Source organism: Oncorhynchus mykiss, chromosome 2, assembly GCF_057628025.1.
Source record: "Oncorhynchus mykiss isolate SJ-2025 chromosome 2, ASM5762802v1, whole genome shotgun sequence".
Classification (NCBI taxonomy): domain Eukaryota; kingdom Metazoa; phylum Chordata; class Actinopteri; order Salmoniformes; family Salmonidae; genus Oncorhynchus; species Oncorhynchus mykiss.
This window is the reverse complement of record NC_143023.1, coordinates 27,134,463-27,150,000: the sequence shown is the minus strand read 5'-3', so window position 1 is coordinate 27,150,000 and position 15,538 is coordinate 27,134,463. Positions and strand designations below refer to the sequence as shown.

General features: G+C 46.8%; 1 protein-coding gene across 50 annotated transcripts in view; it reads left to right on the top strand.

Moving 5' to 3' along the window:
* LOC110485663 (regulating synaptic membrane exocytosis protein 2) overlaps window positions 1-15,538 on the top strand; it is a 208,598-nt gene that overhangs the window by 141,285 nt on the left and 51,775 nt on the right. For 26 of the 50 annotated variants that reach the window (XM_090194740.1, XM_090194757.1, XM_090194655.1 and 23 more), the window contains one exon: window positions 8,505-8,617. In XM_090194740.1, coding sequence (XP_090050866.1) covers window positions 8,505-8,617 — 113 coding nt within the window. Of the gene's footprint in view, window positions 1-408; window positions 748-6,727; window positions 6,914-8,504; window positions 8,618-15,538 lie in introns of those variants that run through there. The other 24 variants (XM_090194692.1, XM_090194700.1, XM_090194625.1 and 21 more) reach the window with 6 other exon arrangements.

The following is a 15,538-nucleotide window of genomic DNA, read 5'->3' as shown; positions in this document are numbered from 1 at the left end:
GAACTGTCCCCTTAACAGCCTACAGAGAGTTGGTGTGCCCCTATCAACTGTCCCCTTAACAGTCTACAGAGAGTTGGTGTGCCCCCATCAACTGTCCCCTTAACAGTCTACAGAGAGTTGGTGCGCCCCCATGAACTGTCCCCTTAACAGTCTACAGAGAGTTGGTGCGCCCCCATCAACTATCCCCTTAACAGCCTACAGAGAGTTGGTGCGCCCCCATCAACTGTCCCCAACAGTCTGCAGAGAGTTGTTGCGGTTCCATCAGTTGTCCCCAGGGTCATGTGAAAACCAGGTTCCGTCCACAGGTTCATGACCTTCTCTCTCTCTCTCTGTCCCACCTGACCAACCTGGTATTAAGGTATTTTAAAAACACACATTGACTCCCTCTGACCGCTCTCTTTTCGCCAGCCGCAACCACCGCATATCCAACATCAGTCGAGAAGAGGCTGTCAGGTTACTGCGCTCCACTAGGATGTCCCGAGCCCAGTCAGAGGGCGCGTACTCCTCCTCTGCTTCCGTCGACTATGACTACAAGAGGTATTCACATTACAGTGTCTCTACGTATATTTTCACAGTCAGCCATTTTGTGGGTATTTTTCTCTGTAGTCGTCTGTATGACATTAAAACATTTTCTATGTGATTGTATAAAGGTGATGAACCCCACGTGATATCCTGGGTGATATCCCGGGTGATATCTGGTTCAGGAGCATGTCATCACAGCTCTGCTCAAGTTGTGTACTAGACCCATAAACCACACAACTGCCTCCAATTACTGTGTAATATAGAGGCTGCTGCGAGCTCACGTGTCTCCACATCGGTTGTGACACATGTATCGTACTCTGTTGATGTTTTGTTGTCATGCCTACTTGTCTACCATCAGTGGTAAGATGACAAGTTGTGTTTGTGATCAGTGGTGTCCTGTTTGTATCTGGGTAAATAAAGACTGGCTGGTCATTGGTAGCTCTGATGCTCAGCTCTACAGGTAATACTGTATAAGGGCTGCATTGAACAAAAGGACACATGGCCTTTTGATGCTGCTGGTGGTAATGGGATGTTTACCTTTCCTTTATTAATGCATGGTTGTCTCTCTAACATTACCTCCGCCATCTTGGATGACCTTGTTCATTATCAACAGTGGTTAACTGTATGTCTGCAGTTTGATTTGATCTGGCCCTCTCTGTCGTATTTTTATCTGAAGAAGAAGGAGAACTGCCTAGCCATTTCTCCATGCTGACTCTGAGGGTCTGTCTCTTTCTCTTCTGTCCTGGACCTGAGTGACTTTCTCTATGCTAAGAGTGCTAAGTATGGGAAGCTCAGCACTGCCCCATGCCCAGGCTGTTCCAGCCCTATGATGGCCTAGGTTCAGGCTCAGGTTGCCCCCAGGTGCGTGTGCCAGGCCCAATGTTGTGATGTGCCAGTTCAGCGGGCTGGGCCGAGCCGAGTACTCCCAAATGACGCCCTAGTCCTAATATAATGCAATACTTTTGACCAGAGTCCTATGGGCCCTGGTAAAATGTAGTGCACTAAATAGAGAATAGGGTGTCATTTGGAACGTCACACTCTCAGCACCCCCTGGAGAAATGCTGCAAATAGCTCCTCCTGGGCTCCCATCGCTGCCATCTGGCTGTCAGTCAAAAACCACACGCCACGCATTTTCTCTCCAGGAGAAAGAAAATGATGAGTCGTCAGAACTGAGGCAGCGCAACTGACTTTATTAAAGTGTCACAAAGTTTCCCTGAGCGAGGCCGCGGCCCAGATAGCTTCACTCTCTCTGACTGTCTGTAGATTGGCAGGGAGATGAATGGTTCTCACGTCCCATGGCAGTAACACAGTCATAGAGGAGAGGAGAATAGATGTCCCTTCTACTCCCATTCCAACTGTGTGCCTTCTCTTTCTGCTATAGCCAGAACCATTAGGAGAGAGACAGAGGGAGGAAGAGAGTCAGAGGGAGAGGGAGAGAGACGGAGGGAGAGTCAGAGAGTCGGAGGGAGAGTCAGAGAGTCGGAGGGAGAGTCAGAGAGATGGAGGGAGGGAGAGTCAGAGAGAAGGAGGGAGGGAGAGTCAGAGAGACGGAGGGAGGGAGAGTCAGAGAGACAGGGAGGTAGAGTCAGAGAAACAGAGAGGGAGAGTCAGAGAGATGGAGAGGGAGAGTCAGAGAGACAGAGAGGGAGAGTCAGAGAGACGGGGAGGGAGAGTCAGAGAGACAGAGGGAGGGAGAGTCAGAGAGACGGAGGGAGGGAGAGTCAGAGAGTCAGAGAGACAGGGAGGTAGAGTCAGAGAGACAGGGAGGGAGAGTCAGAGAGATGGAGAGGGAGAGTTGGAGAGACGGGGAGGGAGAGTCGGAGAGACGGGGAGGGAGAGTCGGAGAGGGGGAGACGGAGAGGGGGAGACGGAGAGACGGAGAGGGGGAGTCGGAGAGACGGAGAGGGGGAGTCGGAGAGGGAGAGGGGGAGTCGGAGAGACGGAAAGGGGGAGTCGGAGAGACGGAGAGGGGGAGTCGGAGAGACGGGGAGGGGGAGTCGGAGAGACAGGGAGGGAGAGTCGGAGAGACGGGGAGGGGGAGTCGGAGAGACGGGGAGGGGGAGTCGGAGAGACGGAGAGGGGGAGTCGGAGAGGGGGAGTCGGAGAGACGGAGAGGGGGAGTCGGAGAGACGGGGAGGGAGAGTCGGAGAGTCGGAGAGACGGGGAGGGAGAGTCGGAGAGACGGGGTGGGAGAGTCGGAGAGACGGAGAGGGGGAGTCGGTGAGGGAGAGGGGGAGTCGGAGAGGGAGAGACGGAGAGGGAGAGTCGGAGAGACGGAGAGGGGGAGTCGGTGAGGGGGAGACGGAGAGGGAGAGACGGAGAGGGAGAGTCGGAGAGACGGGGAGGGAGAGTCGGAGAGACGGGGAGGGAGAGTCGGAGAGATGGAGAGGGGGAGTCGGAGAGGGAGAGACGGAGAGGGAGAGTCAGAGAGACGGAGAGGGAGAGTCAGAGAGACGGAGAGGGAGAGTCAGAGAGACGGAGAGGGAGAGTCAGAGAGACGGAGAGGGAGAGTCAGAGAGACGGAGAGGGAGAGTCAGAGAGACGGAGAGGGAGAGTCAGAGAGACGGAGGGAGGGAGAGTCAGAGAGACGGAGAGGCTCAGAGCCCCGGGTGAGTCGCTGCGGCCCCTGAGAACAGGTCCCTGCCAGCACAGTAGATCTAGACAGTGACCTTGGATAGACGCCATGCTTCTCACACTGTTGGCTGTAGAACTAGACTAAAGTATTTGACTGTCCCGAATGGCATCCTACTCCCTTTATAGAGGACTACTTTTGACCAGGGCCCACAGGGTTGAGATAGCAAGTCTATATTGAGTGGGACCTCATATTGTAGCTGCTTCAGTAGATGTATAGTTTTAGCAGGAGGAATTCAGTGGGAGACAAGGTAATAACAGTGTAGATGTTACAGTAGATGTATAGTTTTAGCAGTAGGAATTCAGTGGGAGACAAGGTAATAACAGTGTAGATGTTACAGTAGATGTATAGTTTTAGCAGGAGGAATGCAGTGGGAGACAAGGTAATAACAGTGTAGATGTTACAGTAGATGTATAGTTTTAGCAGGAGGAATGCAGTGGGAGACAAGGTAATAACAGTGTAGATGTTACAGTAGATGTATAGTTTTAGCAGGAGGAATGCAGTGGGAGACAAGGTAATAACAGTGTAGATGTTACAGTAGATGTATAGTTTTAGCAGGAGGAATGCAGTGGGAGACAAGGTAATAACAGTGTAGATGTTACAGTAGATGTATAGTTTTAGCAGGAGGAATGCAGTGGGAGACAAGGTAATAACAGTGTAGATGTTACAGTAGATGTATAGTTTTAGCAGGAGGAATGCAGTGGGAGACAAGGTAATAACAGTGTAGATGTTACAGTAGATGTATAGTTTTAGCAGGAGGAATGCAGTGGGAGACAAGGTAATAACAGTGTAGATGTTACAGTAGATGTATAGTTTTAGCAGGAGGAATGCAGTGGGAGACCAGGTAATAACAGTGTAGATGTTACAGTAGATGTATAGTTTTAGCAGGAGGAATGCAGTGGGAGACAAGGTAATAACAGTGTAGATGTTACAGTAGATGTATAGTTTTAGCAGGAGGAATGCAGTGGGAGACAAGGTAATAACAGTGTAGATGTTACAGTAGGTGTATAGTTTTAGCAGGAGGAATGCAGTGGGAGACAAGGTAATAACAGTGTAGATGTTACAGTAGATGTATAGTTTTAGCAGGAGGAATGCAGTGGGAGACAAGGTAATAACAGTGTAGATGTTACAGTAGATGTATAGTTTTAGCAGGAGGAATGCAGTGGGAGACAAGGTAATAACAGTGTAGATGTTACAGTAGATGTATAGTTTTAGCAGGAGGAATGCAGTGGGAGACAAGGTAATAACAGTGTAGATGTTACAGTAGGTGTATAGTTTTAGCAGGAGGAATGCAGTGGGAGACAAGGTAATAACAGTGTAGATGTTACAGTAGATGTATAGTTTTAGCAGGAGGAATGCAGTGGGAGACAAGGTAATAACAGTGTAGATGTTACAGTAGATGTATAGTTTTAGCAGGAGGAATGCAGTGGGAGACCAGGTAATAACAGTGTAGATGTTACAGTAGATGTATAGTTTTAGCAGGAGGAATGCAGTGGGAGACAAGGTAATAACAGTGTAGATGTTACAGTAGATGTATAGTTTTAGCAGGAGGAATGCAGTGGGAGACAAGGTAATAACAGTGTAGATGTTACAGTAGATGTATAGTTTTAGCAGGAGGAATGCAGTGGGAGACAAGGTAATAACAGTGTAGATGTTACAGTAGGTGTATAGTTTTAGCAGGAGGAATGCAGTGGGAGACAAGGTAATAACAGTGTAGATGTTACAGTAGATGTATAGTTTTAGCAGGAGGAATGCAGTGGGAGACAAGGTAATAACAGTGTAGATGTTACAGTAGATGTATAGTTTTAGCAGGAGGAATGCAGTGGGAGACAAGGTAATAACAGTGTAGATGTTACAGTAGATGTATAGTTTTAGCAGGAGGAATGCAGTGGGAGACAAGGTAATAACAGTGTAGATGTTACAGTAGGTGTATAGTTTTAGCAGGAGGAATGCAGTGGGAGACAAGGTAATAACAGTGTAGATGTTACAGTAGATGTATAGTTTTAGCAGGAGGAATGCAGTGGGAGACCAGGTAATAACAGTGTAGATGTTACAGTAGATGTATAGTTTTAGCAGGAGGAATGCAGTGGGAGACAAGGTAATAACAGTGTAGATGTTACAGTAGATGTATAGTTTTAGCAGGAGGAATGCAGTGGGAGACAAGGTAATAACAGTGTAGATGTTACAGTAGGTGTATAGTTTTAGCAGGAGGAATGCAGTGGGAGACAAGGTAATAACAGTGTAGATGTTACAGTAGCACCGGTGCTGTAGTCGATCTAACTAGACTTTTAATGTTTCTACTGTGCAACAAAGGTGTGCAACGTATTATCTGAGTATATACTAACCACACCAGACTTGGGCTGTTTGAATTAGTATTTTGACCGGTTTGAAATCCCAAGGGAATATCCTGAACAGTAGAGAGAGAGCGCGAGCTATGGTGATTCCGACATCTCCTTTACTGTTCAAAGCCATAAGTCTCTGGACATAACGACCTGAGGTTCGTAGACCACAAATGATTATGATGATGGTCACCATCGTTAAAGTCTCAGGCAACGTAAGGTCGTTCACTGGCTGATGAAGTGGCTGTGTTGCGATTGGGTGGGTTACAACTGGAGTGACCGCTGTATTGCGATTGGCTGGTGTTGAACAGGAGTGACCCGAATGCTGTGTTGCGATTGGCTAGCCTACAGCATCAGGAGTGACCGCTTTGTTGCAATTGGCAGCTTTACAACAGGAAGCAGGAAGCATGGCCTCTGTTGGACAACTTTTCACTCTTAACATTTCACTATTTAACTGTGCTGCCACCGTGTCCTCAGTGTTTGTGTTTGCTGGTGTCACTTTGCAAATGCTGCTCATGTCAGATGATAATCCACATCTGGTCTAAGTAAGGTATTTTTCTTCATGAGCATTTGCAACGACAATGATTTGTCTAACTGATATGACCTGATTTTCAGATATACACATGCTATTGAGAGGTAATGACACTTACTGCCTATGAAGACACTTATGGAACAACGATACAAAACAACAGCAAATTCATGTTTTTATTGTACATAATGATACTGTGTAGATTTTCTTGTGTACACAGTGTATGTATGTGAAATGCATTTTATTCCATTTTATTTCCAAACTACTCAAAAGTGCCAAAAATATATTTTCTTTGTCTTTTTCCAACTAGATTTCAGTTACATTTTACAATGGCAGGGCGGAGACAGCTTTCGGCATGTACCTTGCAGGGGTATAGTAAGCTAGTGGGCTGAATGGAAACCAACCAACACATGCTAATCCACGATTCTCTCACATCTCACCCAGTGTCTTTCACTCACAGACAGATTCCAAAGGGCCTCCCACTCACTCACTCAGTCACCTACCACGGATGAGGGACACATTGTCCCCTGCCTGTCCCTGTCCCTCCCTGTCACACCTGCTATGTCCTGTTCCTACTCTACTGTAGGTGCCAGCAGGGCCCTATGGGGCCCAGTCCAGGGACCCAGGGCATGCATCACTCTGCTGTATCATGTCACCTGATCATCAGCAGCAGCTTCCTTCCCTTCTCTCAATAACGTGTTGCAGGAACCACGGAGCCGTTGACAGGCATGTGTATCACAGCAGGTCCAGGTCAGCTGACCAGCGTCCCGCGCTAGAGCGCACCACCACCTCCCGCTCGCGGTCCACGGAGCGGCCTGACTCCGCCCTCATGAGGTCCATGCCGTCTTTACCCTCCGGACGCTCCGCCCCTCCCTCACCTGCCTTAACGAGGTGACCAGACAGACACATCTACAGGAGGCTGGTGTCACTATAAATCAGACGATGGCCTCATTGTAATGGCTGGAATGGAATTCATGGATTGGAAACATGCGTTTGATGTGTTTCATACTTTTCCATTTCTGCCATTGCAGCCGTTACAATGAGCCCATCCTCCGACTTCTCCTCCCACCAGCCTCCACTGCATAGCTACTGCCCCACCAATCCAAAGAATAACAACCACCACCCGCCCCTCTCTCTGCCTGTCTCACTGCAACCAACCACCAACCCCCCACCACCCACCCAGCATCCAATCAGCATCCAGCCAGCTCCCCACTTTATCATTTACTCCGCCCCCCCTCCTAAAGCAACGAATGGTGCTGCATTTCCTTCCCCATCCCAGACTGGTAGTAGATTAGATAGTAACTCTTTTTGTTTTTGGAACACACTACTTATACACCACTCAGACTGAGTATAGTAGTGATGGATCACCATTGTGCTTTTCTTTCTTTACTAACATTACCTGTTATTATCCTGTAATTACATTTTTTTATTCCAGTTTTTTTTTCTTCAATATTTTGTAGAACGTCAGATCGCATGATCGCATTGGTCCACATTGAACGAACACCCAACGAGCGCTGTCCTCACTCTTTCCTTGCAGCTTGATGGGTCGAGTGAAACATGCCATTCATCAGCTTTGTTGCAAAACTGATGCTACATTATCTCTAGCATGTCATGTGCCAAATGTCATTGTTTTGATGCGCTTTAGAGTTCACAAACTGGTAGGTGCTGACATGAATTAGAAGGAACCCAGATACCCTGCTTTGGCCTACACCAGATATGTAGAATTTATTCAAATCAGTCAGCAAACTACCAATTACAAATGAGCTTGATCATCTGTTATGTGCTTTTAATTCGAGTATGGTTAAGATACCAGTATTCCTCAATACTAGACATTTTCAGGTAATAACTTTTAGTCATTAATGTTTAGCAAATGAAGTATTAATTCAAGCTACAGTATTAAATTGATGCTTCTACATAGCCTGACTTCAAAACATATTCTCAGAACCCCTTTTGAATACAGATGTGTTTAACAGACACAGATGCTCAACTGGCAGTTGGTGTAAAAACACAATACAAGTCTTATGGGAGAAAGAATATCTGTTGAGAATACGTTCAATACGATAGATTGAAAAAAATACACTACAGAAAGTAAAAGGCAGTTAGTTATTAATTGATCAGGTAATTGATCTGTTATGTGTCCAGCTTTCACCGATCCAACGACATGGCAGCATCCCTGGTTGAGCATGGACATGATTGTACACAACATGTCCAGTATATACAGTATGTGTTTGATACAATCTTTTTTCCATGTTTGGTTCATTACCAACCCCAGTAGACAGTAGTAGTTTGTTTGTTTGATGTGTTGATGTTTCAACAACCAGCCTGAAACCATCCTCTCCTCTTACATAACAAAGCAAAGCACGCTGGGAAATGTCGTCCTTCTGCTTGTCCGGGATCTTCCAACCAATCACAGGTCAGCTCTGTGCCTGACCTCTGATCCTTGACTCACCCGGACTGTACCACTTTGTGCCTCCCTCCGTAGGGCGAACCCCCGCAGCGGATCGGCCCAAACCAGCCCCACCAGTACCCCCATGTCCGACAGGAGAGGAGGTCGGCAACTACCACAGCTTCCACCCACAGGGACCAAGGGCAGAAGTAAGTTCTCAGCTTTATTTTCCATACCCTGCTCTGGGCCTCTCTGGTTGCTTTGGTTTGGTGACACCTTAAGGCTTTTCTCCATTGGTCACTTACTTTGGAACAGGTTTGACTTTGATTGAAGCTTCTCTTTGTCAGAAGCAATTGTTTCTTGTTATTTTCTAGTCTTTAGCTGGGAATGGCACCTTGAGATATTGGTTATTTTGTGCCATAAACCTCTGAGTGGGGAAAAGACTCATAACAAGTTTAACAGATACTGCTGTCTGTTGGTTCTCTCTGGTCAGTTGCTCATGAACGACAGAGCTTGGCTCAGAATTCCTTGTTAAGCTGTGTCTTCTGTTTTAGTGAGTTTGTGTGTCTTATGGTCTCAGTACTCTATATATCTTGTCAGTGTTAACCAGGGTGTCCTGTAGAAGGTTCACAACATGCATTGTAACCTTGGTCAGTTAGCGATATTGGTGGTGATGTCTCTTCATAAACATTTTATGTTTTTTATTTTAATTTATCTACCCCCCCCCCCCCCCCCCGGGACCAGGGTCCTGTTCAGTAGCACATCAAAACAAAACGTTTTACAACGGATAATGAGAATCTGTGTTCTGATAGGACAAGTTCAGAGAGAACCTCCCTGTTTCACTACGTTTCAAAACGCTTCCTCTCTACTGAACAGCCCTGATTACAGTGGTCCACAGCACCCCCTGTCTGTCTCTCACTCCCTGACTGTGTGACCTAGCAGTCCTGTGTCCTAGCTTAGCCTCCTAGTCTTCTTCTGGTTCCTCCACTGGGTCAGTGTTGTCATCTAGCATCGTAGCCTCCTAGTCTTCTTCTGGTTCCTACACTGGGTCAGTGTTGTCATCTAGCATCGTAGCCTCCTAGTCTTCTTCTGGTTCCTCCACTGGGTCAGTGTTGTCATCTAGCATCGTAGCCTCCTAGTCTTCTTCTGGTTCCTCCACTGGGTCAGTGTTGTCATCTAGCATCGTAGCTTCCATGTTTTTCAGTTGTCATGAGGTCTGAGATCTCTGGAGCAGCGCTGTGAATTGACAGATTAGCTGAGTGGTGATTGGAGGGAGCGGGCCACGGGAGAGAAGGAGCAGGGAGCAAGAGAGAGAGGAGAGCAGAGAGAGGGAGAGGAGAGCAGAGAGAGAGAGAGGAGAGCAGAGAGAGAGAGAGGAGAGCAGAGAGAGAGGAGAGGAGAGCAGAGAGAGAGAGAGGAGAGCAGAGAGAGAGAGAGGAGAGCAGAGAGAGAGAGAGGAGAGCAGAGAGAGAGAGGGAGGTAGAAAGCAGAGAGAGAGAGAGGAGAGCAGAGAGAGAGAGAGGAGAGCAGAGAGAGAGAGAGGAGAGCAGAGAGAGGGAGAGGAGAGCAGAGAGAGAGAGGGAGGTAGAAAGCAGAGAGAAAGAGAGGAGAGCAGAGAGAGAGAGAGGAGAGCAGAGAGAGAGAGGGAGGTAGAAAGCAGAGAGAAAGAGAGAAAGCCTAGCTGGTGCTGAGAACTTGTCAAAGCACTCTCAGAACTCCTTAATCATTGTCAGAAACCATGAGCACTCCTCTCTCCTCCTAGTCTGCAGCCAGCCAGTCTCTCTCATATCCCCCTTCCCATCTCCCCATCGTCCCTCCTCCCTCTCCCTCTGTCCCCATCTCTCTCCTCTCCCCCTCTCTCCCTCTGTCCCCACCTCCCCGTTCCTGTCTCTCCGCCTCTATCCTCTGTCTCTCTCCTCCCTTCCAGTTTCTCTCCTCTCTCTGTGATGGGGTAATGGCAGCGGGTGGGCAAATGGGGGAGGCATTCTAATGTATTGATCCGACCCTGGGCTAACGCTCACACAGAGCCCTACAGCATGACACAGCCAGGACTTATCTAATCATGGCACTAATGCTGCTGCTGCTGCACGTGGTACTGATCCATAGAGGTCAGGCCAGGGGACTTGGAGTTAGCTGGGCTGGGCTGGGCTGACTGAGCTGACTGGGCTGACTGGGCTGACTGGGCTGGGCTGGGCTGACTGGGCTGGGCTGGGCTGACTGGGCTGGGCTGGGCTGGGCTGGGCTGACTGGGCTGGGCTGGGCTGACTGGGCTGGGCTGGGCTGGGCTGGGCTGGGCTGACTGGGCTGGGCTGACTGGGCTGGGCTGACTGGGCTGGGCTGGGCTGGGCTGGGCTGGGCTGGGCTGGGCTGGGATTCAAATAGGAGGGTTGTTTGAAATGTTGAGGTAACAGAAATCAAGGCAGAACAGGGAATGTATATCCAGTCAGGTGTGTGTGATTGTACCTTTGTGTTTCCTGCCTAGACAAAGGATCCATGTTGTTGCATCATGCTGGCTTCAGTTAGATTTGTATTTATTAACCAGGAAGTCCCATTGAGCTCAGAATACCTCTTTTACAAGGTTTTACAAGGTTGTGATATAGTATCTGTGGTGACCCCTGTTGAACCGTCCTGCCTTGATTTTATTGTTCCTTAATGTGGACAGGGAAGTCAACATTGAGACCTGAACTAGCTTTGACGGCTTTAGCCACAAACCAAGTGATATCTAATCAGCCCCTGTTCCTGTTGTTATCTATCTGTTTCTACTACGACCCCCGACCGCTCAGGGGGAACATGGGAGGAGCTAGAGCGGCCTACTGGTGACCTTTGCCCTCAAGAGCAGTACGAAGCACAGCCAGGTGTGTCTATCTACTGGTGTGTCTCAGAGCAGACTGAGCCTTAAGACTTCCTGGTTCACCTCTGTCACCTTTATGTATGTGCCTCTCTGCTGAGAACTCCACGCCAGATCTGGGTCCAATACATGATGTACTTAAGCTGCACTTTATTAGTTTGCCTGGTACCATAGGAACCAATAGAATAGTCCCAAAACACTGCAAACTCTAATTTGACCCTGCCTGGTCCACACAGCCTGTACTGGATGGACTATGATGTTGTACCTTCTGTATAAGCCCTACAGCCATTCTGGCCCTGAGCCAAAACCCTTCAAATGTGATCATTTGTTGAGCCAGTATTGTATGAAGGTACTGGATAGAATAAGAGTGTCCAAGGTTGTGTTGGCAGGAGCTGGAGTTTCCCACAGGTCTCTCTTCCTAGTTCCTCCTCACCCATCTGTCTGTTCATTCATTCAGTTAAGTCTTCTGTGTGATAGTAGTAGAATATCTTGGTCATGAAACATGCAGTATACTTCTTGGGCGTTCATATCTGCATGCGTTTGGTCTGCGTGTGTGTGCGTGTGTACATTTATTCTTACAAGTGTGCGGGCGTGCAAACACCTGCACGTCTTTGTGTAGGGTCGTGTGTGTGTGTGTGTGCCTGCCTCTGTGCACGCATCCGTGTTCCATGATCTCATAAAGCTCCATCTGTGTCCCACTACCGTTCAGACTGTGAGGACAGGCCTCAGCCAGGCCCACCTGTGAATGGGAGGAAAGGCAAGTGCACTCAGGAGTGTGCCTTGCGGTGGTGTGTCCTCAATAGTGCCCTCAGGGGTGTGTCAGTGCTGTGGGACTCTGCATGCCAGTTAGAGCTTCCATAGTTAAATTAGTCAACTTTCTTCCGTGCTTCTGTCTCTCTTTTATCCACATTTCATATTTTCTGAGATGATGAATGTGATTGATTAGATTTGGGTTGATTTGCAGTGTTTAACTAACCTGGGTGAGTGTGTGGTGATGATAACAAGGATGATCTTCATCATTATGACGATGATGATAATGAGGTTGAGACGGATGCTAATAAGTCCAGAGTTTTGTCTCCCTGAGCTCTTATAGTCGTGGGTGCCCCAGCCCCATCACAACCACACACCACTAATCTACTCTGCCCTTTAATTGAAGGGTTTGAGAATCAATGTTCAGCCCTTTATCCCCATGTCACAACCACACAATTCAATAGAACAGTATTAGTTACATATACTGTATAGCTCCATGGTCAAATCTGCCGTTTGGAATTAAAGATCATTTCAATTAGACATGTAAGATTTTCGTGCTTCAGTCAAAGCGCCACTTATTGAGATTTAAGTAAATCTAGTGGAGGAAAAGGGATGCATGCTGGGATTGCAGTTTGAAGAGTTTAAGTTGAACCAGTAACCTTAGACACAACATTCATGCAACTGGTTGTTGGTCGTTAGTAGATGTTCCAATTTAAATGCTAAATGTCATTAAACTGTCGATAACAGTTTGTAAATCCTCCTTGATAATGTGCCAACAAAAGATGTACAGATCTGCAATATTAATTTGATCACTCTGTTGTCATAGATAATTTTACAATACAAATTGTAATCTATTCAAGGTTTAAAAAGGCTTCTGAAGTTTGTAATTTCCACTTTAAAATGTCAGACTTGATTTGACCTAACGAAAAATGTATCTTCCCCTACAAAATATCAAATAATTAATTAATTCATTATAATCCTTTTAATAATTTACATTTCCTGTTGCAACAGGATTATTTACCTGCTGTGGAGAAGCAGGGTCAAATTAAAATAGTCCGTCAATTCGAAATATCATTACCACTACTGGCCAGCAGATGGCGCAAAATTCCTAATCTTAGTAAGGAGCTGTCCATGATTGAAGTGCTGAACCTGGCTCCCTTTCCCTGTCGCCACCTCGTTTCGCAATAAAGACACACCAGCATACACGGTCTACATATTCATGATAATGAAACAGATGAATTAATACAGCTGTATTTTTCTTTTATCTATCCTTTAGATTGTTTAACAACATTGTTTGGTACCTAATACCCATTCAGTGTATCCCATCCATACTAATAACTTTATTTTGTTGATTCCTCCCATGCCCCTGTATCCATGATCATTATAATGTTGACCATATAGCTGACCATAACCTCCACCACAGGATGAACTGTGTTCTCTCCCAGGTGACTGTCAGTGAGGTATCTTAGGGTTTTCCTGAGTGCAGCACTATTAATTGAGAGAGAGTTATAGAAATTTGCCAACTGTTTGGTTACACCTCATGATGAATCTTGATGGAATCCATCCCACATGTTTAAATAGGAAAGGTTAATTCAATTCAAAAAGCTTTATTGCCACAAATGTACACAACAAAAAAGTATATTTGACAAGAACACTGTCTGTTGTTGTTTGCTGATGAAAGGTGCTTCATGCCTCTTTACTGTGAGTGTCATCAACAGCTCCTCTGTCTGCTGTCTGTCTGTCTCTCCCTGCCCTGCCTCAGAGGTGACATGGGAGGACCAGCAGAAAGGCCTCAATGGTTCTCTTTCTGACGGAGGAACACAGCCAGGTTTGTCTTGGGTTGTGGTCCCAAATGGCACCCTGTTTCCTACAGTATGTAGTGTACTACTTTTAACCAGGGCCCATAGGGCACTACTTTTAACCAGGGCCCATAGAGCACTACTTTTAACCAGGGCCCATAGAGCACTACTTTTAACCAGGGCCCATAGAGCACTACTTTTAACCAGGGCCCATAGAGCACTACTTTTGACCAGGGCCCATAGAGCACTACTTTTAACCAGGGCCCATAGAGCACTACTTTTGACCAGGGCCCATAGGGCACTACTTTTAACCAGGGCCCATAGAGCACTACTTTTGACCAGGGCCCATAGAGCACTACTTTTAACCAGGGCCCATAGAGCACTACTTTTGACCAGGGCCCATAGAGCACTACTTTTAACCAGGGCCCATAGAGCACTACTTTTGACCAGGGCCCATAGAGCACTACTTTTAACCAGGACCCATAGAGCACTACTTTTGACCAGGGCCCATAGAGCACTACTTTTAACCAGGGCCCATAGGGCGCTACATTTAACTTGGGCCCATAGAGCACTACTTTTAACCAGGGCCCTTAGGGAACTACTTTTGACCAGGGCCCATAGAGCACTACTTTTGACCAGGGCCCATAGGGAACTACTTTTGACCAGGGCCCATAGAGCACTACTTTTAACCAGGACCCATAGAGCACTACTTTTGACCAGGGCCCATAGAGCACTACTTTTGACCAGGGCCCATAGAGCACTACTTTTAACCAGGGCCCATAGAGCACTGGTCAAAAGTACTGCACTATACAGGGAATAGGGTGTCATTTGGAATGCATCATTGGAGTGGAGACCTGATGACTTTAACCTAATCTTGGCCCCTGGGGGCCCCTCACTGTCCTTATCCTTATCCAAAGGTCAAAGAGGCTCTGACCTCTATCCTTCTCCTCTCTGTGATGTGCAGTGATGCAGTGTAGCATGAGAGTGTTTGGTTTGGTTTGGTAAGTGGTTTGCTGAGTTAGTTTTGTGGTCGGGTTTCTGAAAACTGACATTTTAGTTTATTTTAAACATGTCTAATTAATCTCCATAACAATACGGTTTCTGGTATGGGGTGTAGATTTACATGTAAAAGAGTGTTGCCAGGCAAATCAGCTGTGAATGTTTAGAGATATTGTTTCTCAATTAACTTGTTGAGTATCCATGGAAACACATATGTAAATCTCCATGTATTTACATGTAGATCCAATTATGAACCCTTATTATGTGACTGAGTGAGTGTGTGGGACGGACTTCTGGAAGAGCTGTGTCAATGGAAATTGTATATAGGCCTTCTGGAGACAATTAACTTGATTGAAGATCATTTTGAGGTAGATGAGATGAGCATCACTGAAAGTGTTATCCATGATGATAGTCATTAGAGCTTCTCTTACTGCTGAATGAAAGTAGACCGGCTAACTGATACATCATGAATCCATTAGCTAACACCTTGTTAAAATGCACCATGCCACCAGGACACATTTGAATTAAGAGTTGCATACTGACTGTTTTGCTTGGTATAGTTTCCTAGTTGTCACCAGTTTGCTTGCCATGGATTGCAGTGTTGTGGTGTCGTCTTTATTGAACCGTACCTCAGTGAGGGCAGTAGTTAATGACTTCAGCTTTAATGAGGCTTCAATGTTAGTCTCTCTCTCTCTCTCTCTCTCTCTCTCTCTCTCTCTCTCTCTCTCTCCCTG